General features: G+C 50.9%; 1 protein-coding gene across 1 annotated transcript in view; it reads left to right on the top strand.

Moving 5' to 3' along the window:
• The first annotated feature begins 2017 nt into the window (after positions 1–2017).
• The window catches only part of LOC144168736 (protein phosphatase 1L), a 49749-nt gene continuing 25883 nt past the window's right edge, over positions 2018–25883 (top strand). The window contains exons 1-4 of the mRNA XM_077697686.1: positions 2018–2436; positions 4976–5101; positions 14263–14452; positions 15724–15854. Of these exons, the coding sequence (XP_077553812.1) occupies positions 2113–2436; positions 4976–5101; positions 14263–14452; positions 15724–15854 (771 nt within the window). The 5' untranslated portion in view covers positions 2018–2112. The remainder of the gene's footprint in view (positions 2437–4975; positions 5102–14262; positions 14453–15723; positions 15855–25883) is intronic.

Genomic DNA, 25883 nt, shown 5'->3' with positions numbered 1-25883 from the left:
GTCGTAGTGTAGTTGAGGTGTGATGCATCCTTCTTGATGAAGGGACATGCTTACTGGGAAGCACGGTGGAATCTGTCATAGCTGTGCTTGCATCTGTTTTTTGCAAAGTTGTGGAAGTGGTAGTGGTGAGTGTGGCGGGCATCAAGGGTTTCTTATGAGTGATTAATGGCAGACGTCCCAGGGTTTTGTGCTTAAATATGCATCAAAACAGGAACTGAATGAAGGTGGCTACGCAGGCTAGTTGAGACTTCATCTTGGAAATTTTGGTCAAATGTCAGGCATGACTCAAGGAAAGGATAGAGACAGGAATGAGCTTCATCAACGAAGCTTCATTTCCCTCTGAGAGGGATTACAAAGTAAACAAAACCCTCATGTGACATCGCTCTAATACCACATGTAAAAAGCAATTACAGCTGCTGCACACTTCACACTAATTATTCAGTATTCTATAGTGCATCTGTCTCCCACCTTTATCACATAGGCCTCAAAGATTTCTCGTTCCTGTTTTGTGCCATACAACTTCAGCACTCTCGTCGTATCAAATTCTGGCATGCAGCCACCTGGCGTGCATTGAGTCTTGGAGTGGAGCACCAAATCGGTTTCTGTTCAAGTCGTCACCAATGCAGCATGCTCCCACCACCGGCTGTTAGGGCCTTGTCTACCCTATGTACCATCAAGATACATTGAAACAGGAACAACTATGCGACTTTCAGTATATGCTGTGCATCATGGTGACGGGCTGTGTAGCCACAGGAGGAACAAAGTTACAAGAATTCGTGTCCAACAGTGTTATGGAAATAACATTTGAGAATGTTAATTTGGCCCACTGCCGCATGTCGTGCGGGGTCCTGCTACGGTAATCAAACTTTGTCACTGTGTAGGATCAAGCAGAACATGACGAAGGCTGATCGCAGAAGCACAAACGGGCACCAAATATGGTGGTGGGCGAAATAAATATTTTCACAGACCGAACAGTGCCTTCTCGACACCCACGTGCAAGTTGGTCGAACTGGAAGTACATAATACCTTAGATAAACTGCACGAAGCTTACCATCACTCCCAAACCTCCCGCCTCAACCACCTACCAGACGAGACACCCTTGAACTCCTCGTATATCCAGCGCCCCAAGAACAGCTACAAAGTGTGCCTGCCCGCGTCCACATCCGTCAACACATTTGTACAGCTCCCATACCGCGATATACGCATCAATACGCTCGTCAGGAAAGCAACCCTCTGGAGACCAACGAAACTAACGTGGATAATTAGAAACTTTTCATTTCTGCGCGCCAAGAGTCCTCTGCAATGATTTAACAAGAATATGCAGCAGGACCATGACCTCCTGAATATAATGTCCCGCAACTTATGACAGCACGCAGCGATTACAAGACACGGGGTTCGACGAACCAAAGCGACGCGCAGGAATCACCTTTGTAGGTCGGAATAGTCTTGTCTTGATATTACCGAGTGGTGAGCGACAAGAGTTTCGTGCGAACGATCGTTCGCGGCTGGCCATGATAGCACCGCCGTTTGATGTTGAAGGCATACGCGCACTCGCACGTCGGAGACGAAACGCCCAGCGGCCTCAACTCGGTGCTCTAATGAAATGCAGCGAAGAAGCTTGTCGCGAGCGCACTCATCCCTCTCGCAAATCGAGGCGGCACAACTGATGCAGAACGCCCGTGTTCACCGTCGTAACGCACTACGCGCAAATAAGACGGCCGCACACACTCAGCGTCTCAATCACCCGCTGCACACCACCGTGAGTGCTCTCCAGAAGTTCTTCGAGAGCGCCCTTATCACAATCGCAAGCCGAACACCTATGCACCGCTGCAACGGCAGACAAAAATCACGGCGAGAAGATCGCAGCGAGGTAACCGTACAACAGCTGCCATTTTTTTTTAAATCATGACGTCACATCCGGCAAAAAAAAAAGTCGCTTTCTTTGTTTTTTGATGTCAAGTTGGCGCATGCGCAGTAGGGCTCGTCCACCGTTCCTGAACGTCAGGTGCTGTCGTGTCGGTGCGATTTACTATCTTCGTGGGGAGTCGAATCTCCCTGGGTCGGCAGCAGTGACAGTGATTCCGCGACCTGCTCCGATCGTCAGGAGAGAGGATGGACGACGAGCTGGAGGACGAGCTGGTGCAGGAGATCTTCTGGGCGCACGTGAGCCTCGTGTCGCGCGCCGCCCGCGCGGAGCTGCTGCCCATGGCGGACTGGGCGGCCTTCTACGTGCGCCTCTACGTGCTCCGTCCGGGCACGCTGGCCGTATTCGCGGCCCTGCTGGCGGTCGTGCTGCTGTGTCAGTCGAGCACCGAGGCGTGGCTGCGGCTGCTGCTGCGCCGCCGCTGCGAGCTGCTGGGCGCCGGCGACGCCGTCAAGCGCCTCCTGCTCGCCCCCCCGCCGGGCTCTCCGGCCGCGCGCTCCTGGGAGGTGCAGGTCAGCGACAATTTTCGCGTGGTCGTGGCGAGGGAAGCCGCCGGCGAAAAAGACGAGTACAGAGGGACTATGCGGCATGCCGACCGTCGCTCATTGGTCACACTATGATATGGCGCAATCGTCGTTTGTTTGGCTGCCGAAAACGCCTACAATACCTGCGGTTGCTGACTCTTTGAAAGTGTGTTCAGCCGAAGTCGGCACGTACAGCGTGGACCGGCGGGTCGGTCAGCGCCTCATCACGGTAGAAAGCGGCGAAACGAGCGAGAGCACGCGCAGAACGATCCCGCCACTGCGTCGGCTGTCTGCTAGGCTGTTCGCGCAAGCACGACGCCACCCGTTCCCCCTATGACCATCTTCACTTCTGGGCAGTACAGCAGTTTCGCGTGAGCCTCAGGGCGGCCGATAACTAGCGGAAGTTGATTGCGGGAACAACCTAGCATACGACGGTTGCACTGGCAGGTTGTCCTGTCTGTGGCAATGGAGAGAAAGCTAGCGGGGGGACGAGTGAATTGCTTTGTGTTACTGCGCCAAAATAGTTCCTGATAAACGGTTTCACTTAGAAGAACTGCCAGTTGGGCTTGTTGGTACAGATTCATGATTGTAAAAGCGCTACTTGAAAACGACGACGAGTTGTGTTTCTTCATTCGTCATCGTTTTCAAGTAGCGCTTTTACAATCATGAAACGGTTTCAGTTTCAGCTGGACAGGTACGCCTTTGCTACAGTTCATTTCTTTGCATGAGCTCCGTGCGCCGAATCACAATCATGGAACATGCAAGCATGTTGGTATCTTCATCCCTATGCTCCATTTGTTTGTCAACACAAGCCAATGCTTTGAGGGGAGAGACTGGAGACTGTGGACCAACTTAATAAATTATGCCAGGGACAGTACCGTCTCTGTATCATCCAGAAATGACATGACTTTTGTCATCGCTGCAGTTTTGAAGACATGCACTGATATGTAAGCTCGGAGCAGCCGCATGTGTACATGTGTTGTGTGCTTGCATAGTACAGGTGCGGTATACCGAAAGAGCGGCACGCAGACGCTACGGCGCGAAGTCTAATTCCGTTTGGATTGCGTTGAAGGGTGAAACTATCATACCGGCGCACTCTTGTCTGTCCGCCACTACAGGTGGTCTACTAGTCGCCAAACGAAGCCGCTTTATGCTTTGGGGGCTTCAGTGCACAACTCCGAAGTTCCGCCTTGAGCTGTGCGACACTTCTGCCACCACGCTGGCTAGCTGAATGAAATGCGGAAACAATGGAGAGTCCCGGTTGCGTCAGTCTCACTTGCTTCGTTTTGACAGCTTTTGGTTCTGATATTTCATGAAAATCCTATGCGCGAATGAATTGGTTACCTACTGTAGGGAGAGGAAGCTGCCTTAGAAGGGAACGCCAGGCTGTTTTTCTTTTCTGAATAGAACATGTGACACCAGTGGGGAATGCCACAACCCAAAAAACCTGGAAATCTAAAAAATAAAGCCCTGTTTTACATATTCTGTCCCCAGGTGGCATTACCAATGTAAGTACTCCTTATTTTTTAATTGCTTAGGTTCATCATCATCATCATCCCGTGCACGCCCTCTGCAGGGCAAAGGCCTCTCCCATCGATCTCCAGTTATCCTGGTACTGTGCTAACTGCGACCAATTTATCCCGGCAAACTTCTTGATCTCATCTGCCCATCTAACTTTCTGCCGCCCCCTGCCACGCTTGCCTTCTCTAGGAATCCACTCTGTTACCCTTAATGTCCAACGGTTATCTTGCCTCCGCATTAAGTGCCCACCCACACCCATTTCTTCTTCCTAATTTCCACTAAGGTGTCCTTAACACGCATTTGTTCCCTGACCCACTCCACTCTCTTCTTAATGCTACACCTGTTGTCTTCCGTTCCATTGCTTGCTGAGTCGTCCTCAATTTAAGGTGAACCCTCTTAGTGAGCCTCCGAGTTTCTCTGGTAAGATGCAGCTGTCGTACACTTTCTACTTTTGGAGAAGAAAGTGTATTGCTTAGGGTGCACCCAGCAGAATATTTTTGTTGAACTACTTCCAGCTGTGTGTCGAAACAGTGTGGTTTGGCTCTGTAGCCTTGACTGCAGTGCTACAGAAAGTTGTCCCCGAGTATAGTGCGTGGCATGGAAACTGTGCGAACTGCCCCCACTCTTGTTTCGGTGCAGTCCACCATGACGAGGCACTGAACGAGTTGCCGGTCGATGCTCCAGCGATATTATTAAAAAATTCAGTGGCTGTACATTGTGTAATGCTTAGGTAGGCCTGCCTTACTGTTTCCCCCGGTTTTCTTTATTAAAAAAAAAGTGGCACAGACTGCGCCAACCTGAACAGCTACACTGAACAGTTCAGGATGTGTGAAATCCATGTGTGGGAAAATATGCCCGTTTCTGCTCCTTTGCCATTTGCTTAGCCAGTAAGCCACTGCTGCGAGTGCTGCACTGCACTCTGACCACATGGCCCAGCTCATTTGCCGTCCCTTTGAGCTTGACCGAGTGGGCACTGTGGTGAAGGAGCGTTCCTCCCCCCTTGCAGGCCAAGGGTGCGGGGGTGTTTGCCCTGCAAGGTCGGCGGCCGCGAATGGAGGACCGCTTCAGCATACTCAGCGATGAGCCCCACGACCTGCACCTGTATGGCGTCTTCGACGGCCACGGGGGAGAGGTACGGGGACCTGTGCTTCAGGCGGCCACGCACGCCAGGGTTGCTCAGTGTACGCCAGTGGCCAAGCTCCCCATGGGCCCCCAGCGTCAAAAGCCGGTCTGCGGTTGGCCACTGGTGACGTGGCACAAGAACAGGTTAAGCTGGCGCCCATGGGAGAAAGAAAGTGTGTGGCCGCTGGAAACGGTATTGCACTGCGCCGCCATGAAATGAATCGGGGCTGCTGTCATTTCGTCCTGCAGCTGCCCTTTCCCTCTCCTTTGACATCACAGCTATGAAGCTTTGTAGTCTACCGTGGTTTTCATTGGGCCTCCTCTCTTTACCAGTCCTGGGCGGTCCACGGGCAGTCAGAGGACTGCGTTCGTACTGGAAGTGCCGTAGCAATACGTGGGAAATGGAGTGCCGGACCCCATCTCAGGCAGTCCATGGACGATCTGGGACTGATAATCGAGGAGGCCCATTGTGATGCTGCCTGGCTGCTCTCCTGGTGCAACAGGCAGTTTTGCACCCTGTATATATTCTTGCTCCATGACGGGGGCAAACAAGGGCCAGCATGGGGACTAGCCTGCCATCTGTCAGCAGAGAGTAGTACCAGAGTCCTTCAATGCCTTTCTGGTCATGAAACTTCGCCATCACGCTATGGGAGAGCTTCATACGCTGCTGCGCTGCGGCGCTGGTGTTGATCGGAGGGCAGCAGGGGTTGTGGTCGGAGCATGTTTGGCAGGGAACGGACCATGGAGTAAGATAAAACAGACCCTCGCCGCCTTATCAGCAGTGCGCTTTCGCTTTACGTGTCGTGGGCCCCTCAAATGGACTTGTCATTTTGTGAGTGGCGAAAAAATTTGGTGCAAACGGGCATGCTGCTACTGCGTTCCTGCCTGCCGGTCTGGCTACAGAGCAGCGGCGGCCGCCCGATGCCCTCCGATCTGCGGTGGCGCCACTCGCGGTAGCCTCTGTCCCCGTACGAAACTTGGCCGGGAGTTTCATGACCAGAGAAGCATTGAAGGACTCTGGTAGTACTCTTGCAGCTGCTGGTGTCAGTCATGGAGGAAAAAAACAAGGAAACATAAAGTAAACATCGCCTACTGCATTCATTGGTCTTATTCGGTAAATGTTTTGCAAAGTGGAGTTTTTGCCCCTTGGGGCCGCTCCAGAACACTCGAAGCGAGGGCGCTTGCATGGCTTGAATTCTGAAGTGGGGCTTCGCAACCGGTGTATACTGAAAAGCTCTGCACGAGGACAGCGTGTTGGGTAACTTTGATAACAAAGCAGGAAGATGATTAGAAAAGAGGTCAATTTTTTTCACCATGAATTAGGGGTTAGTCACGGGGGTACAGTGTATTTTTTTTGCATTCTTATTGAAGAAGTCTTTTTTGGGGAGGGGGGTGAACCTCACCAACGCTCCTCAGAAGTGCTTGAAAGTGTGCAGAATGCTGAAGTTTCCGTCACAGTTCCTTGAACAGGAAGGAATTGGCACCACTGGGAAGTTGTCTGAGATCACAGTCACTGGTTACAGCAGCTGTGCGCCACCCTCTGCTCTGTGGTCATGGCCGCCGTGACAGTGCAGTGATGGGTGTGGAACACCCCACTGGCTGGTCATTTAGATTGGCATGCTAAATTTAGTCCACTCAAACCTTGCTTTAACGTGACGGGACATAGCAAAATAGTGGATATAATGAAATAGACCCTTCATTCTTCACAGAGAAGTGACAAGCGAAGCGAGGGGGGCAAGTGGATGTCGCTTTGCGCCCTTGCCACGGTGCTTTTCTGCGGCTGATTCTCCTCGCAGAACACCTCAAAGCGACAGCCCCACACGGAGAACACACGCATGTGCAAGGGGCCCTACTCCGTCGTTTTACGGCCCCAGGTGGCTTTCTTGTACTTGATGTAAGGGCCGATGCGGCAATCGTGGAGGATCTGACCTGGCCACGCTGTTGCCATGGGTGTAACCATACAAACCAACGCAAGCAGCAACGAAGACACACATGTTCGACGTGCCTACGTTGCCTGAGGCACTCGATACGGTTGATCTTTTAACGTCCTTTCTTGAGCTGCCATGGCAACGGTGAAAACAGCAGCAACACGGTGGAAGTTTTTTTCGCGTGCAATTTCGGAAACACAGGACCATCATGGACATTTTCAGCATGTCTAGGGGACAGTAAAATAGGGAGTGCGTGCATTGAGCCAGCACAACGTTTGTCTTCTTTTTAATTTCCGTCACATGCGTGGTCTCGAAGCAGTAAAGTGGGCTGTAAACTGTCATAATTGATATAACGAAATATTTACGACTCCCTTTCAACTTTGTTATAACGAGTTTTGAGTGTATTTCTTTTAAAATTCATCTGCTCAAATTTGGGCTAGCTGCACGTTTTAAGATTGTACTATTTTGTGTTATTTACTTCTGATTAAACGTATGCAAAAATATGGTGTGATGCTCAACACTAGAGCAACTACTGTGGCAGCCCCTGGGACTGATGGCAGCCCCTGGGACTGCCATCTAGATGGTGGGAGCCCATGCAGTGCCCCGTCTTTCTCTTGCGTATCTTCCCCTGTCAGCGCCGTAGAAAACATGTGATGACATCTGTGAGCACGTAATCCTCTACAAAATCTTGGAAAAAAAAGACAACTGTAGGGTGCTTGAACACTCACTAAGGACCAGCTGCCAAAGGGGCGGGTTTCGGCTGGAAGAGAATGAATGACACTATTTGGGCAGCAGGGTTTGTTCCTCCGTTTGTGCATCATCCACTGGGAACAAAAGCACAGTTCTGGCTATAACTGTACACCTAGCCAGCACGATATTTTCGGGCGCGTAACTGTACTGCTCGCTCGCACATCGATTGGTTGACAAATGGTTACTTAGATTCTTAGCAATGTAAACGCTCAGCAGTGGTTGTCCTGTCAGGGCGTGTTTCAATGAAGCCTGTCATCCAACCCCACTGACCGCCCGTATTTTGCTGTTCCCACTCGTGTTGAAGCCAAGTCAAGATCCAAGATTAAAACAGCGCAAAGAAAAGGACGAGAAAAGCTAACAAGGAAGGGCGCTGTTACTGACGGCTAAATTTACTGAAAGAAACAACGAAATATATGTGAAAAAGTACGAGCACAAGCAAAACAAGAAAGGTTACAGTAAAATTATTAAACAGAGGTGTCACCCTCCGCAGCCACGCCGCCCAAATAACTTATCTCTTTTGCGAGCAGCGAGATTGACGGCATGCTTACACACAAGCCCTGCATTTTATAGATTGTAAATGCCTTCGCAACTTGACGTGTGCGTTGATCCGGGTATGTGGTCACAATCGAGGCGTGGCCAAGCTTAGGCGAGCAGCCATGTTTTCCGCAATGAGTGACGAGGTTGCTCTCCTGGAGCGTCTGGAGCGTAGGCGATCATTGATGCGACGCCCCGTCTGCCCTATGCAGGACTTCCTGCAGGACAGTGGGACATTGCACACCACAGAGAGACTGCATTCCGTGTTGCGTCATTTACGCTTGACGAGCTTTTCTCGTCCGTCCCTTGCGCTGTTTTAATCATGGATCCTTACCGACTTGCCCAGCTTCGCACTCTTGTTCAAGATTCAAGAGGGTTGAACTAACTCGTGGTTAAGTTAGCAAACGAAATTGCAGTCGCACGCGGACACTAGATCGCAAGCCAAATTGTGGCGAAAGGCATGCATTGGAAGCCTCCAACAACACTTCAGTTGACAGCGTCTGCTGCTGAAATGTCGCAGTTGCTTCACCAATTGCTGTCGGGTTTTCTGTCACCCATATGGTGCCGGGATGCCCTCCGCTTGCGTCCCAAGCACCGCGTCATAAAGTGGGCTCTCCATGCACACGGCATGCGTGGTTCCCTGAAAGAATGGGCAATCCAGCTCTACCTCCGCCTGTGGGAGTTGCCTGATCTGCAGGCTGTTTAATCTTTATTTGAACGACATTGTAAATATTAGTGACACAGCTACACTTGTTATTTATGCAGACGACACTAGTATGTTTTTTTCTGGCGATAATATTGATGAACTTATCTGTACATGCAATCTCACGATGGAGGCGCTGCACAAATGGTCTGATGCAAACTACATGCGAATTAACGAAAATAAAACAAAAGCAGTTATATTTCGCCCTAAAAACAAACCGGTTCCCTCTCATTCTCCCATTAAACTAAATTCGCGAAATTTACAGTTTGTGGATAGCTTCAAATGCCTAGGTGTCGTGTTTTCCGCAAACATGTCGTGGGATAATCATGTTGATCATGTTATAAATAAGCTGGCTCGAATCACTGGTGTCGTTGGTCGTTTAAGGTACATTCTCCCCAAATCTGTGAAATTGCTTCTGTACAATTCTCTTTTTTATTCTAATTTAAATTATTGTCAACTTGTCTGGGGTACCGCAAAGTATTCCTCTTTACATAAAGTTTATTTACTACAAAAAAAATTTCTTCGTCACGTTTATAAGAAAGGTTATAGGGAGCCAACCAGAGACCTCTTTCTTAAAAGTGGTGTAATCAAAATCTTCAACTTGTACAATTATCGTTTGAGTAACCGATTCAAAATAGAAACCAAGATAAACATAAACTACATGCGTAATTTGGCCCGGTTGAAACAGAAAGAAATCAGTTACCCTTTCAGGAATAAGGAAACTTGGGCGGTCCCTACATCCCGTTTAAACACTGGGAAAGAGCGCTTACAGTGTACCCTGCCTTCTCTTTTAAATGTATTTCAGTGCGCCGATTTTGATATCTATAAATGTTCTAAACGTCAATTACGTGTCATGTGTACTAAACTGCGTTAACCTTTCTATGTCTCTCATTTGCTTTCTTGTTTAACTGTTCTTTTTATACCTGTTGAAAATGACGGGTTTTAGCTTTTATTGTTACTTTTTTTCGGTTGCCTGTATAACTGTGTTTCCTTTTGTCGCGATGCTGCTGTCTGAGAAAAAAGGGGGCTGCGGCCTCGTCAAGCTGTCTATGACAGCTTTTTTCCGCGGTTCCTTTTTCTGTATCTGTGTTTCTGTATCCATATCTGTGTTTATGAAACAGAAATAAAGTTTCATTATTATTATTATTATTATTAACAACCTAAAAACCGGAGTTAAGATAGCAATGAATCACTTATGAAAGCACAGAAATAAACAATTATGCACTTTAAAACAAAATTTAAAGTTACATTTTCAGTTTGAATAATTGGCTTGTTTTTTGGATAGTGCGTGCGGCAGCCACAGTGGCACCACCATACGCATGATCCAAGGAAGGGGAGGACCAGGTGCGGGCCGTTTTTTGAGGCGGAGTTTCGCAACTGCCTACATCGAAGAGCTCTGACGTAGAGTTGGTGCTTTTGGAAGGGACTGTTGGCATGGCCGCATGCTTCTCCCTTTTTCGTTTGCCCAAGTTCATTAGACCTTGGACTTCTGGGTAACAGTCTGCCACGGTGTGCACGTTTTTACAGCCGTGCTGTTTGAGGAATGTTGTGCGCTCTTGTCGTGCATTCTGAGGAACTGTTCGGTGACTACTTTGTTCCGCAACGCCTCGTATGTTTGCCCGAAGTAGCCCAGCAGCCTCCCAACGAATTGGTGCGCAGTCTCCGAGTTGTGAGGCTTGCTTTGCTGCAATTTTACCCTGTAGCCTTCGGTGTACTGAAAGTGCTGTGACAAAGGCTACTTTAACTTGGCGTAATCTGCAGCATCTTCCGCGGAAAAATGTGCGAGAACACATAGGCCCGATTAGCAGAGTCCTCAAGCCAACCTTAGCTTATAGCGACTCGCTCGCAAGGCATCAAGGAGGTGTTGAGCTCATCCCATGCCTTGTTGAATGGAAGAATCAGTTCTTCGCCAACCCTGAGTGGGGGCATTGGGGGCCCCCTCCAATGCCATCATCGGGCTCAATCTCAGATGCAGTAGCCCCCGCTACTGGCCAGGTGGATGCGCCTCACGTTCGTGCTCTGCACCTCGTTTGGCAGCAGGATGGTCCCTCTCAGTCCATTGCTGAAGCTCCTCGCCAGGCATCCCCATCTTCTTGCCCAGGGCGGACAAATCCTATGCCGCCACACATACCAGCAAAGTAAAGCTCTCTTCCGGGTACTTGCGGACGTTCGTCACACTCGCATGCAAGGATTAACCAGGCGGGTTTTAGGAGAGGTATCAAAGCGAAGAAGCAAACGGTGTTACGCGCTTTGGATGGTTTCAAAAAGTTCACGGAAAAATTTCCGAGCGCCGATTAGGGAACAAGCAGAATGTTTGCTGGCTCACTATTTGTCCTCACTTGTACCAAGTGCTTGGGGCCATCACTCGGCAAGCTGTCCGTCCCTCGGCGAGCAACTCGATGCGCTGTTAGCCTCAGCAGTGGACCTGCGTAGTAGGCTCGCGACCATTACACTGGAGCATCGAAGCTCCCGCTCCGCTCATGACTGCTGGTCCTGCCTTTGCCACGGAACTCCGCGACAGATGTCTGACTAGTGCGGGCCACCACTGTTCAGCAATCGTCATCGTTGACCTGCAGTTCCTGGTGCCTCCAGCTGGTTGCGTTCTTTGTTGGCATCACCAAAGCAGAAAATGTGCGACACTTCAATGGTGGGGCGCCCGCCTTCCTTCACACAAACCGAGCGTTTCCAGTGCTTCCCACTGCCTGTGATTGTCCTCCACCGAAGGAAGGGCAGGAAAGAAGGCATGGCCGCTCTCCTGCGGTAAATTTGAAGTGGCAGTATTCGGAGCAACCGTGCGGAAAACCATGCAACGCAGTTCCGAGCTTGCTTTTCTTGGGCCTTCCGTTTCAGAGCCTTCAAAAGCTGTCCCCATGGTTGCATGTCCTGTGTGGTGGTATTGGTGGCTAGACCTCGAGAATTCGCTTTGCGAAAACAAGACAGGCGGAGGAGACGAAGACAGACATTTATCTGGATGAGATGAGTTTACAAGTGGAGGGACAAGCCGAATGCGACACTGAAGTCAATCCAAAAGACACAAAGTTTGGCTAGGGTCTCAGTTCAGTTCAAACGGAAGCCCATAATAAAACAAATGTCTCGTGCCGTGGCACTGTCGATGCAGTCGATGCTGCTATTTCCTGGTTGTCGACGGCTTCTTGGTGGTGGTCATGGGTACACAACGCTGCACAGTTGAAGCCAGCGATTTAAGGCACGGCTGACGCACGGCTGGCACTGCAGCTTGGCTGGGTCTCCGGGTGTCCTTAACGACGGCCTCGGCAGACCACGGCTTCCGTGGTCTGTCAGACCAAGGCCTTCCGTGGTCTGTCAGACCAAGGCCTTCCGAATCCTGTCTCCTCCGATTCCACTCTACTGTTCCTCCGTAACCAGCCATGATCTCTTCTTTCTCTTTTCCCATCTCTGCCATGCCTTAGGCTATTTTGCCGGTTCGCTTCTGGCGGCATCTTGCTCGCGCATACCCACAGAGGTGATTGTCTAAGTTCGCTTGTCGATCTCCCTATTAATCTTCCTCGTCATCCATGCTTGTCGACCTTACACATATCACCGATGTCCATCATATCCTGCTATCGATTTTAGCCTAGCCCAGCAGCCACCCATGACACCCAGCTAGCCTTGAAACACAAGTGCACAGGGCAGTGGCATCACTGGAATGAAAGGGAAACGTGGGAACATTCTTCTCTCTGGAACTAAACAGCATAGTGTACCCTCTTCAGCTGTGTCACGGCTGTTCCTCAGCAGCACGCAGCAGGGCCAGGCACCAGGAGCCCCCGGTGGGGATGGGAAGACGAACGGCAGTCACCTGGCCAACGGGTGTGCTGGCTGTGACAGCCGTGTTGGGCCTGCTTGCTCACTTGCTTGCAAGGCTTGGCACGGGAGACCTCCAAGAGGAGCAGAGCGTCGTGCCACCACTGCTTCCTGCACACAACGGGCCTTTTCAGTGCACACGCTTGTCTTGGCAGACTGCAGCTCTGCTGTGTGGTCGTCAGCACGTGGTCAGGAGAGCTTCCTTCGCACAAAGTTGCACTGAGGCATAGCGTGGCTATTGTGCTGGTTACTTCTAAAGCACCAAAGAACTGGTAACCGGCGTGTTTGTTTCGGGGGTCGAAGTCCTCTTTGTGGGGGTGTGCATAGATCCCTGGCCAGGGTGGTTGTGGAATCATTTTGGGGGGTGTCGAAATTCTTCTAGGGCTGTGTATGTTTGTTCTGATCATGGCTCAAGCTCAAACACATCGAGTGGACGCCCATCAGTATTCGCCTGTAATGTGAACTGCATCACCATGACTTGTTTCAGTGGTCTTTTGATGTTGTGGAGTTCGGTGACAGTGATAAGAACAGCTTCCTGTGTTTTTCTTTTTGTATTTTTGTGAATTTTTCATTGCAAGTAGGCTTGCAGTAGTTCAGAAAGGCCTTTGCATTTGTTTTGTTGGCAGGAATAATACCCACCACGGTGGCTAAGGCATTGTGCTGCTGAGCCCAAGGATGTGGGTTCGATTCCCGGCCACGGCCGCCACTTTTCTCATGGAGGTGAAGCGAAAAGTGAAAACACCCATGTGTTCGAGATTTCAGTGCACGTTAGAGATCCCCAGGGGGTCAAAATTAATCCGGAGCCCTGCACTACGGTGCACCTCATCACCAGTGTAGCGTCAGCGTGTTAAACCCCACAGTCAATCAATTGGGAATAAGTGGAGTGAAAATAGTTTTGTCCCCAAACTCTGCTGAGGTGGAAGGGAGAGGCCTATGAAATGGGACGTGAAACTCTTGGTAACCACACACAGTCAGTGCAAATGAGGGGACATATTTGAAAATCTCTTTTTTTATTCTCTGGATGAGACGGGGCAGACATTTTGTCGTTTGAATTGATATTCAAACATTTTTGTTTTTGCTACTGCAATTGAAACACTATGCTTGGTGTGAATTGATTCCACTGTTTGCACGCCCGTAGCAGCATGTAAAGTGCCGCCCAAAGTAGCGCTGTGGTGCGGGGCAGGTGGAAATGACACGGTGGATGCATGCCAGGTTGGACCGAGTGCCCAGGGCTGCTTGATGTGTTTGGGACTGTGCGGGAAGCCAGCTTGCGTGGTGGCAGTGCTGCCAGGGCTAAGTGGTTGTGCTGCCGAGCCGGAGGACGTGGGTTTCTTGTGGAGGTGTCGAGATTCCTGTGCAGGCTAAAGGTGGGCAAGAGCGATCGTGCACCCTCCCAGCCCAGCGCGTTAAACACTAAAGCCGCAGCCCGACACGCAGGTGGCGTCCGAGTTTGCGGAGCAGCGGCTGTTCTCGTCCCTGATGCCGAGGCTGGTGGAGGCCGTGGAGAGGCACGGGGGGCAGGAGGAAGAGCGCCTGCTGGCCGACTTCGGCCGCCTGCTCACCCAGGAGATCCTGCGGCTGGACACAGACCTCCTGGCCCTCGTCAAGCCTCGCAGGGACCTCTCCGGTGGGTTGGATGAAAGGGGCTGTGGCTCCAAGGGCCAGAAGTGGCCCTCGTGGAACAGGGCAGTGTGGTCCGTGCACTTGTAGGCCCTGTCTGTGGTTTTCCCACTTGATCAGCAGCCGTTTTCCAGCTGGTGCTTGAAAAGACCCTCGCACTGCCATCCCTCCTGCGGCCAGGCACAGCAGTGCAGTGGCAGATCCACAGGGCTGAATTTAGCAAATTGCCAGCATGGGCGACCTGTACAACCTGTGCAACAACAAAAAGTCAATGGGCCTCCTCAATTGTGAGTCCCGCATCGTCCGCACACTGCCCGAGAGGCTATCCGGTGCTCGATTTCCCCATGTATTCCTATGGGACCTCCGGTGCGAACGCACTTCTCAAACTGCCCACGGACCGTCCAGGACTGGTAAATTGAGGATGCCCATGCACTGTGGGGAGAAGCACATTTCTGAAGGCTGAGGCACTCGCATGAAGACGCATTTAAGCCCAGCAGGATGTCATGGTTGGTGCAGCAGCTTTGAATGACGCATGGTGCCTTGTCCTGTTCACAATCTAAGGGTCCGTATTTACACCCAGTAGCCGAGTAGTTGGTTGCATGGGCTGAACCTAAGCTGCAAAGTGCAGCCACAAAGGAGACGAAGGAATTCTCCTGACCGTCTGTTTAATTTGGTCTTTTCGTGTGTGTGTGAAGAGATGGACTGTTCCATCTAGAGTTGCACCATTCATCACATATCATTGTCCCTTTTGAGGTTGAAAAATGGGTCAGTTGTTTGTTCTGCATTACAGCGCATCACGTAAGGATAGGGGCAAGGGAGGGACATGCAGACACTTTGTCCTTGTTAGTTGCACTGTGGCAACTCACTCGAGTGGCTGCTGCAGTACTGTTGCTGTAGTCAGGTTGTCTTGGAGCATGGTGTTGCGATCAGCGACTGCTGCTAGAAGAAATCTTTTTGTGTGCCTCGTAATGATGTCCTGGGCTTGAAACAGCGGTCGCCCACCGCACGACGTCCTGCTGGCTGTGAGACTGCAAGGCTCAGGGCCTCCCTGCTACGCAATAGGCTCACCACGCAGACCAACGAGCAATGTGCACTGACACGGCAGCACAGCAATCACAGGTGGGACACCGGCCCTTCCACAAGCATGTGCAACTTGCAGGAGCAGGACATGCCTCTGGAAAGACGGGCAATGGGGGCAGAAGGGCCATGGAGGGGACAGAGGCGCCTCCCCCTCTGGAGGTGCTGACGCCTCCCCCCTGTGGGTGGGTGCTTGTGCAGGGTCGACGCTGCTGGTGGCCCTGGTGCACGGCAGGCGGCTGCTGGTGGCCAACGTGGGTGACTCCCGCGGGGTGCTGGCTGACCACCGGGGACAGGCCACACCCCTCTCCTTCGACCACAAGCCGCACCAGGTACTACGTCTAGACCAAGTCCGCAACCCTGTGGCCACCACATCGCTGAATGCACCAACACTCGCCTGGCTGTAGCTAGGTACATTAGTCAGAATGCAGTCACATCCCACTGCAGTGGAATAGGCAGGGTGCAGATAGAAAGACACTACCCAAGTAGGCTGCACAACCGCATCGTCACTGTCACTGCTGTCTGTAGCATGTATCCGCGCAACAATCGCCTCTTCAGTGAGCCCCGCAGGGGGCATCTGCGCAAGGCAGATGTTTGGTGTATGTGTGACACCACGGACCCCGAGCACCCACGTCTAGCCGTGCGTGGCAGAGCCGTGTCCGGGGAAAAGGGGAACCTGGTGGTTGAGCCAATGCCGAGTGTTTGGACCTTTAAGGCCCCTCGGCAAAGGCAACACACCACTTTGGCCCACGCTTCACGTAGACGGCACCTCCAGCCTGACCCGACCGGAGGAAATCGGCAGTCGCCTCTTCCTGTCCTCCTCTACATCTTTTACTTTCCTATCCTCTTTCTAACAACTTTCCTGTCACCTTCTCTCTTCTTGGTTCTTCTCCTTTTCTTGGCGGCTAGGGTTAACCTGGTGTGGCTAACAACCCTGTGTTACGCCATATGTGGTTATAGCTGTGGTGTAAATCTGGCGCAGGCAGGCCCTGCTTGCAAGTACCTGTCGCGTCCCCTTGTTGGGCCCCGGGGTGGGTGGATGAACCACGGCCGAATAGAATTTATTAATTCATGGCTTTTTCAAAACCCCCCTCCAAACACGATCGGTCCCTGAAAAGGGGCCGCACCGAAGTTTCCTTCCCACTACTCCCTGCAATCGCTGCCCCCAAACCGGACAACTACCCCCGCTTCCTAATAATCGAATCAACAGAAAAAGAAAACCCCATCACTTCCAAGTCTGTATTTCTGATCTCGAAATTCCTTGAAAACATTGTGGGCAAATCTTATAAGGCTAAAAAACAAAGAACTGGTGAACTCCTAGTAGAACTCAATAATCAGCAACAGGCAACAAGTCTTCTCAACCAAACCCGCATGGCCGATCTAGATGTCAGGATCACACCCCACCGCAGCCTCAACAGCTCGCAGGGTGTGATCTCTGAGACGGATCTCCTAAACGAGACAGACATCGACCTCCTCGAGGGCCTCAAAGATCAAGGTGTGACGGCAGTGAGGCGGATCACAATCCGGAGAGACAACAAAGAAATAGCCACGAAGCACATCATCCTAACATTCGACCAATCCACACTTCCAGAACACATAAATGCAGGATTCATCCGTTGCCCAGTCCATCAATACATTCCGAACCCGCGCCGCTACTTCAAGTGCCAGCGGTTCGGTCACAGCACTAACGCTTGTCGTGGAAGACTAACCTGCGCCAAATGCGCCCAGAACGATCACCCCACTCATAATTGCAACACACAGGTCTTCACCTGTGCCAACTGCCAGGGACCCCACCCAGCATACTCCCGCACCTGCGAAAAATTCCAAGTAGAAAAGAAAATCATAAACATAAAAGTAACCGAGAACATTTCCTTCCCGGAGGCGCGAAAGAGGTTCGCCTCTTTCCCCCTGGGGAGGTACGCAGACGCAGCTCGCCGGGGGGCGGAGCGGCGTTCTGCTTCGGCAGGGACACAGTACTGCGGCGCAGACTGTGCCCGGCCCGAGCCCCCCGCTGAGTTGCTGTTGGCAGCTCAATCCGTCACCGTGCCGCAGGGGGAACCTTCAGCGGTTGCGGTGGCAACCAACACGGTTGGGAGTGGTGCCGCTCCTTCCGGTTCCACTCCTCTGGCCCCCAGTTCACCTGATGGCACGGAGGAAATGGACGCGGAGGGACCGGCAGGTGCTTCCACCTCCGCCCCACCGCCTGTGCCACCCTTGGCACCCCTGGCGGTTGTGGCCCCAGAAAAGGGCCCCCGAAAGGGTCCACAGTCCAAGGAGCCCGACAAGTCGGCAACTCCGAGGACATCTGAAGAGAAAATGGACGTCAATCCGTTCGTCGCTGCTGCGCAGCGGAGGGGACGGGATCGGACGTCACAATCCCAAGAAAGAAAGAAGCCAGCCAGAGTAACCGCCCCGAACGACACATAACCACACATTTCAGTCGCTCCTAACATAAAATAATGGGAAAAGAAAATTTAATACAATGGAACTGTAGAGGCCTGTTTAAGAACCTGGATGATGTATGCGAGTTACTGCACTCCAATCAGCCAAGTGTCATGTGTCTCCAGGAAACACACTTGAATAAAAAACACACAAATTTCTTAAATAGTTACCTGGTGTTCCGAAAGGACAGAGACGGCTGCACATACTCTTCTGGTGGTGTGGCCATCGTTGCCCGCAAATCCTTGGCATGTCACACCATCCAGCTGAACACTGTCCTAGAGGCTGTTGCAATCCGAGTAATAAGTTTTAATAGGCTAATCACGGTGTGCTCCCTCTACATCCCACCAGACTATCACTTGTTGAGCTCCGAGTTCAAGGCTCTTGTGGATCAGTTACCTGAACCCTTCATTTTAATGGGTGACCTCAATGCACACAATCCTCTGTGGGGCTCTTCTAGAACAGATGCCCGAGGTCGCCTCATCGAAAAGTTCTTAACATCATCGGGAGCATGCCTGTTTAACAAGCAACAGCCTACATACTATAATATAGCGCACAACACCTACTCACACCTTGACCTTGCTATTGGCTCTGCAGTACTCATTCCATTTCTTGAATGGGGAGTGGACACAAACCCCTATGGTAGTGACCACTTCCCAACATCCTTAACATATATAGGTAAAGGGCCAAACAGTTCTCTGTCCCATAGTAGGTTCAACGAAGCTAGAGCGAACTGGAACACATTCACACAAACATCTCAACTGCACTACACAGACATTAGACACCTACACGTAGAGGAGGCAACCGAGCTCGTCACGGCGCACATCCTCGACGCCGCCGAAAAGTCCATTCCCCAGTCCTCCGGAGCCGTGCGGCACCCAAGGAGGCCCTGGTGGAATGACGACTGTCGGCGGGCGCGAGAGGCCCAGAACAAAGCTTGGGGTATCCTTCGCCGGTACCCCACATCAGAAAACATGATTTCTTTTAAACGGGCAAAGGCTTTCGGGAAGCGTGCGCGCCGTGAGGCAAAACGAGAGAGTTGGCGCGCTTTTCTTACATCAATAAACTCCTACACAGACACACGTAAAGTATGGACAAGTATACGTAAACTGAAAGGACAAAATACACATAGCCTGCCCCTGGTCAGCACAACAGGGGACACACTAGAAGACCAGGCTAATGCACTTGCACAACACTTCGAACACGGCTCCAGTTCATCACACTACACAGACACTTTGATGAAACACAAAACATCTGCCGAAAAGAACTCTCTACGTGACAAGAACAGATCAACTACGTCTTACAACTCTGAGTTCTCACTTTTTGAGCTGAGGGCCGCTCTCAACACTTGTAAGCCTTCAGCTCCAGGCGCAGACAACATCACATACACTATGATACAACACTTACACCGAGACACTTTAGAAACACTTTTACACCTATACAATAGAATATGGATTTCGGGGCGGTTACCTAGGTCTTGGAGGGAGGCCATAGTAGTGGCCTTCCTCAAGGAGGGGAAGGATCCCACCTCCCCTGCAAGTTATCGTCCCATAGCCCTGACAAGCTGCCTCTGCAAGCTTCTCGAGAAGATGATAAACAAGAGACTTGTATATTTCCTGGAATACAACGGTCTTCTCGAGAGCTGCCAGGCAGGCTTCCGGGCAGGGCGATCCACAAATGATCAACTCGTTGGCTTAGAATCATATATAAAGGATGCATTCGTTCATAAGCAGTACTGCATTACACTGTTCTTTGATCTTGAAAAAGCCTACGACACCGCTTGGCGCTACGGCATCCTCAGTGATCTGAAGTCGTTAGGTTTGTCGGGCAACATGCTAAACACACTTGGCAGTTACATGTCCAAGCGAACCTTTCGTGTGAGAGTTGGGTCTGCACTCTCTAGGGTTCATGTCCAAGAAAATGGCGTGCCTCAAGGTGGAGTTTTGAGCTGCACATTGTTTATAGTGAAGATGAACTCGCTTGGAAAGGCATTGCCACCAACAATATCCTGTTTTATGTATGTAGATGATGTTCAAATATCTTTTAACTCTTTCGGGACCGCCGGAAAAAGTGATGAAAAAGGGAGGTCTCGGTAAAAATATTTTATTACATGAAGCAAAGATACCATCCTGCTTTAGCATATACCAAAATGCAGCTAATTATATGTTCTTTGACATACAATACCGTGTTTTACTTCAACACTGACGATAGCACCATGAAAAAATCAGAAAGTAAGAACTTCGCAAAAAAACTACTGAAGAAGATAGAAAAAAGCGTAAATCTAAGAATAATTAAAAAGAATAAAATTATTTCAGTATATACAAAATCTAACACAATGCTTTGTTTATTCATCACGAAAGTTTGATGCGGCTAGGTGTAACTGGTGTTTTGTTTTGTGTGTGATTTCTTTGGCACTAGGGCCATGGCTACGTCGTCGCCCAGGTACACGCCGGGCTCTCGGCTCGGCGAAAACTTGATCCGTTTCTGTGCTGGTGGCAGGAGATCACCACAATAGGTAGTTAACACCCTAGCGAACAGATATAAACTAGCCAGAACATATTTCGAGCGCACATACCTACTCCAGAGCCAATTGAAACCGAAACCAACACCCACCTTTGAGCGCGATTCATGTTCCAGGCTGATCGACACCCGTATCCTCACTTGAGCTGAAATGCGATCTCTAAAGTCGCATTTCGACTCTTCACTGCCACTCTCACCGTCAAAATCAACAGTAGAAGGCGAAGATATGCGAGACGAGACGACGCGGATCTCTTATCGCGCTCGCGCGTGAGTATGTTTACATTCGGAACCACCGCCCGTCAGAATAAAATATCTGATGCGTTGCCGCCTGGCGATAAAAAAAGAAACTTCACAAAAGAGAAAACTATAGTTTTCAAACTATCTCCTAGATGTCGCTAGGTGTTCCATCGAGCGAAAATTTTTATTCTGCAGGCTCGCGAAACCATCGATCATATGTGACCGATGGCCTATAGGAGCGGTCCCGAAAGAGTTAAATCATGTAACATGTCTATCTGTGAACGGCAAATTCAGCTTGGTGCCAATAAACTAGCTAGCTGGGCAGACCGAAATGGGTTTAAACTTAATCCAGCTAAAAGCACCTGTGTTGTGTTTTCTAAATTGCGCGCGATCCGGCCCGATCCTGAGATCAAGCTGAACGGCCTATCAATTCCTGTTAAAAAGGAACACAAGTTTTTAGGAGTAGTGTTTGACGAAAAACTAACATTTATATCTCACATTAAACAACTTAAACATAAATGCCTAAAAACAATGAATATTTTAAAGGTCCTCTCACACCAAGCATACGGTGCAGACAAACAACTCCTGCTGCCTGTATTTACCAGCTTAATAGGTTCAAGATTGGACTACGGGAGTGTGGTGTATGGGTCAGCAACAAAAACCACATTGAAAATGCTGGACCCATTGCTGCACTTGGGGCTTCGGCTCGCGTCAGGTGCGTTTCGCACTAGCCCGGTCCAGAGCCTGTACGCTGAGTGTGATAAATGGTGCCTAGAACATCAGCGAATCTACATAGACCTATTATATGCTTTTAAAATTTCATCAATTAGTAACCATCCTTTTAAACCAGTATTTAACGATACTTCCTCATTGCAACTGTTTTTAAATCGTCCATCTGTTTCTGTACCTTTCTCCCTTAGAGCGAGGAAGGAAGCTTCTGACTTTGACTTCTCGTTTTTAGACTTACAATTCATCGTTTACGGACCTTTTACCACCGTGGCATCTCCGCCCAGTTTCTTGTGATACATCTTTTACACAAATCCAGAAAAACCGGGTTCCACAAAGTGCGATTCTGCAGCACTTTTTGTCCCTACAGCAAAAGTATCAGTGTTTAGAATTTTATAGCGATGCCTCAAAGACTGCTTCTGCTGTGTCCTCTGCGGCACACGGACCAAACTTAAGCATCTCTAAGACTATGAATTTACTTAGTAGTATCTTCACGGCGGAGGCGTATGGCATGCTCCTCATTCTGAATCACATCCTTCAACATAAAATACCCAAATCCATCGTTTACACAGATTCTTTGAGTGTTGTGCGCGCGCTATCATCTGGAAAGTTGTCTAAAAATTATGTGATCAATCTTCTTTTTAGGACCATTATGTCCGCGTACGCCTCAAATCTCGAAGTGATTGTGTGCTGGGTTCCGGGCCACTGTGGGATACGCGGAAATGAGCTGGCGGATAAAAGTGCCGCCGCTGCTGCACTGACGAACACAGTGGACATAACACCACTACCTTACACAGACCTCAAGCCACACATCAGAGAACAACTTCGTAAAACATGGCAAACACAGTGGAGCGAACTGACAGACAACAAACTACACCTAATAAAACCACACTTGGGCGGATACACAACAGACACACACAACAGATTCAACGAAGCTACACTAGCCAGATTACGGATAGGCCACACACATGCTACACACTCCCACCTGCTCACTGGATCCCCAAGACCTCTGTGTAGCAGGTGTGGAGAACACCTATCCGTAATCCACATCCTAATTCAATGTAATGCACTCACCACAACTCGACGCAAACACTTTCCACAACTATACAGACAACACATCCCACTCCACCCCTCACATTTTTGAGCCGACAATGCTACAATTCCTTTTAAGTATGTTTCGAAGTTTTTAAAAGAGATTAATTTTTTACAGCTCATTTCATACTGCACGTAATTACAACCTGGCCCTCTACACCAGCCATCTCATTTGTTTTTAAACAGCTTCTGCATCACTTTAGTTTACAATTGTAATTTTAATTCTCATCGCTTTTATTAAATCACAATTGTTTCTGGCGCTCTTTGCCCTCGTCGGCCTTGCGCCATAAAAAGACAATCATCATCTTCAGTGAGGCATTTTCAAAACATTGGCCCTGACGTCCCTTCTGCTAAAAAACGAAGGCGGTTGAAGAGGCACCCGGTCAAATCCAAAGCGGTGCACACAACAGGTGAAGAATGTAGGCGAACGTGCGAGTGAGTGCTGCCGGGCATGGGAACGTTGTCAAAGCGGTAGTTCCGGGAAGGAGTTTCAGAAGGAAAAGTGCCCTGCCCTTCCTCTCGCTTCCTCGTAAGCGTCCGAGGGGCGGAAGGGGTGCGAGGTGCATCACGGCTCGCAGCGCAGGCCGTCAGTGCAGAGAGGTGGCGGCAGCTTGAAATTTCCGTGCACGCTGTAGCTGAATTCAATTATTATATCCGATATCGCTGCACTGAAGCATCGAAATAAGCGGTTTATTTTACCGTAGAATGCATACGAAAGTGGACGGTGCCATAGCTGTTCATTGTTATATCCGGTATATTGTTATACACAGTTTCGTTATAAGTGGACTTGACTGTAGCTACTGAGTTCATTTTTGTCGGCATTTGTCTTGTGTGCTAGAGACGCGTCGTCTGCTAGCGCCGCCCAACTGACACACTGCCCCGGCCACTTTGAGGGAGGCGGTCATCGGGTGCCGTCTTTTCGAAAAGTCACCAAGGCGACAGATGTTCAGCTTGTCACAGTGTTTTTTTTTCTCTTGTTTGTTACTTCCTTCGCGTGTTTGTGCTTCAGACATCCGGATTTTATGAACTGCAGAAACACTGAGGCTTGCAAGAAATGTGAGATAAACGTGATTGATTATGGTTAATGGGTTATTTCTGACTCTTGAAACAATCAGCTGCCTTTTATAAAAAAAGCATTATTTATTTATTTATTTATGTACAGGTGCCCCAAAAATAATACGGAGCACGGGAGCGGTGGCCGCAGCGCGCAAAACTGCATGCCAGCGCGATCTATGCGTAGATGCGCCGCGGATAACGAGAGTGCGTGGGCACATCCGGCTGGCCCCTCTCGATGTTCTGACGCTCGTCTTATCGTCGGCTCAAGCGAAGCCGCGCTGCTGCCACCCCGGATCGGCAGGGGCGCTTTCGGAGCTTCACGAAGGCCTGTTTACGCAGAGCCAGCGAAGAAAGCTTCATCTTCAGCGGGGTCCGCTTTCTGCTTCCTCATTAATGCCACCGGTTTTACTATATATGGGTGCCTGCCGTGCTTCGCGATCCGCTTGATTTCGAATCATGTGGCTAGAATGATGCCTGGCTCCAGCTAGCGCATAAAAAGAGCAAAAAACAAAAATTTCATGCGCGTACTGGCTGCGTTGCTGCGAAGGTTCTAAGCGCCACTCAAAAGAATTGAGAAAGTGAGTGGAGTAAAGGCCAGTTGCTTCAAAACAAATAGGCTTCATTATATCAAATTCAATGAACTGCCAAAATCGGTAATATAGTGAACTTAGCGAGGGCTTTCCGACAATATCTCGCACTGATTGAAAAATGAATCAAAAGTACTGACAATTAAACAAATAGTTGAAAGAGAATTTCTTGACAAGAAAAAGGGTTGCTTCAGAATTTGCTTCAGTGGCAACCGCCCTTGATTCATTTCACCGAGCATTGTGGCAAAATATGCCCAATCACTGCCTTCTCAAGCCGGGACACACTTCATTTTTAAGTGAATTTGTGTAGGTTTTGTCACGATCTAGTCCCGCGTTCGTGAACCTGGGAGGGTAGGGGTACCCTCCAGCCGAGAGACGACATGCAGCGTGCTGGTGGTGACGGTGACTGACCCCCGAGCAGCTGTCCTCGGAGGTGTTTATTGCCCGGCCACACACAAGGTTGTCCACCGAGCCTGGTGGGGCCACTGAACTTAGCGGCCAACGAATATCAGGGATGGGGGGCGCCACACACTTGTCACACCCCTCACCCCCAAGTTTGTTTGTCCTACACAAACACAAAACACCTGTCCCCCCGGCGAGTACCGGTCCGGAGGTCTCCGCAGTCTCTCACTCCGCCGGAGCACAGGTGTCGAGGCCGTTGTGGCAGCATTAGGTGCTGCCTGTGTCACGCTCGCACCAGCTGTCAGCCTTCCCGGTGTCGAAGGACTTGCGCGTGGTGCCGCAGTGGCGCGAGTAGCACCAGCCCCTGGTGCTGTGCTGGCAGCGGTCGGTGAAGCTGGCTCCCCTTGAAGGAGTCCAGGCTGAGGCAGTGCAGCGGGCCCGTGGCCAGGCAGCGCGGCTGCGCCAGCAGGGGCGCCAGCACCTACTCGGGCGCGTACGGGTCCCCACACAGCATGCACAGCATCAGCCGCATGTCCAGCCGGGGCCCCGCGACCGCGGGCAGCGCCTGGTAGATGTGCAGCCGCTCGATGCTCTCCACCAGCGCGCACAGCGCCTGCTCCAGCCGCACGGGGTCCAGGCCGCCGCCGTCGTCCACGAAGGGGCACTGCAGGCTCTTGGCCCGGTTGACGACCTCCTCGCGCAGGAAGTCCCCCTGGCCCGCAAACACCATGACCAGGGGCAGGCCGTGGAAGGGCAGCCGGTTCTCCTGCTCCAGGTTGGCTAGCAGGGTCTTCTCGAGGCTCTCGCGGATGTACTCCAGCCCCGGCTGGCTGGTGTACACGCACAGGCAGCTGTGGGGCAGGGGCTCCGTGTGTAACGAGTTGTGCGGCAGGCCCACGTCGCCGTCGATCTTGAAATCCAGCGCGTACTGGGCCTTGTCGTCGAGCCGGAAACCCTGCGGAAGCACCTGCCGCATAGCCTGTGCCACCTGCTGGGCGCTGGCCCTGGCACCCAGCACCACCAGGTGCAGCAGGCGGCCGTTGGTGCCCAGCACCCCGCCGCCGTTGGTGCCGGCCTCTCGCCGGTGCAGCAGCTGCTCGATGACACCGTCCATGCAGTCGGGCTGGACGGGGCAGTGCTCCCTCTGGCACCTGAATGCTTGCCGCCCTGCCGGTGAATGTCCCCACCTCGGGCTGGAACAGGGCCTCGAACTTGGTCAGGAGGCCGGGGACGTCTGCCACTGCATGCACTGCTTCCTGGTACTCCGGCAGCCTCACGCCCAACGCCTGGATCCAGTTCCGG

Source organism: Haemaphysalis longicornis, unplaced genomic scaffold (assembly GCF_048455015.1).
Source record: "Haemaphysalis longicornis isolate Haplotype H1 unplaced genomic scaffold, Haemaphysalis longicornis Haplotype H1 scaffold_2, whole genome shotgun sequence".
Classification (NCBI taxonomy): domain Eukaryota; kingdom Metazoa; phylum Arthropoda; class Arachnida; order Ixodida; family Ixodidae; genus Haemaphysalis; species Haemaphysalis longicornis.
The sequence above is the reverse complement of the archived record's forward strand: the minus strand, read 5'-3'. Positions and strand labels throughout refer to the sequence as shown.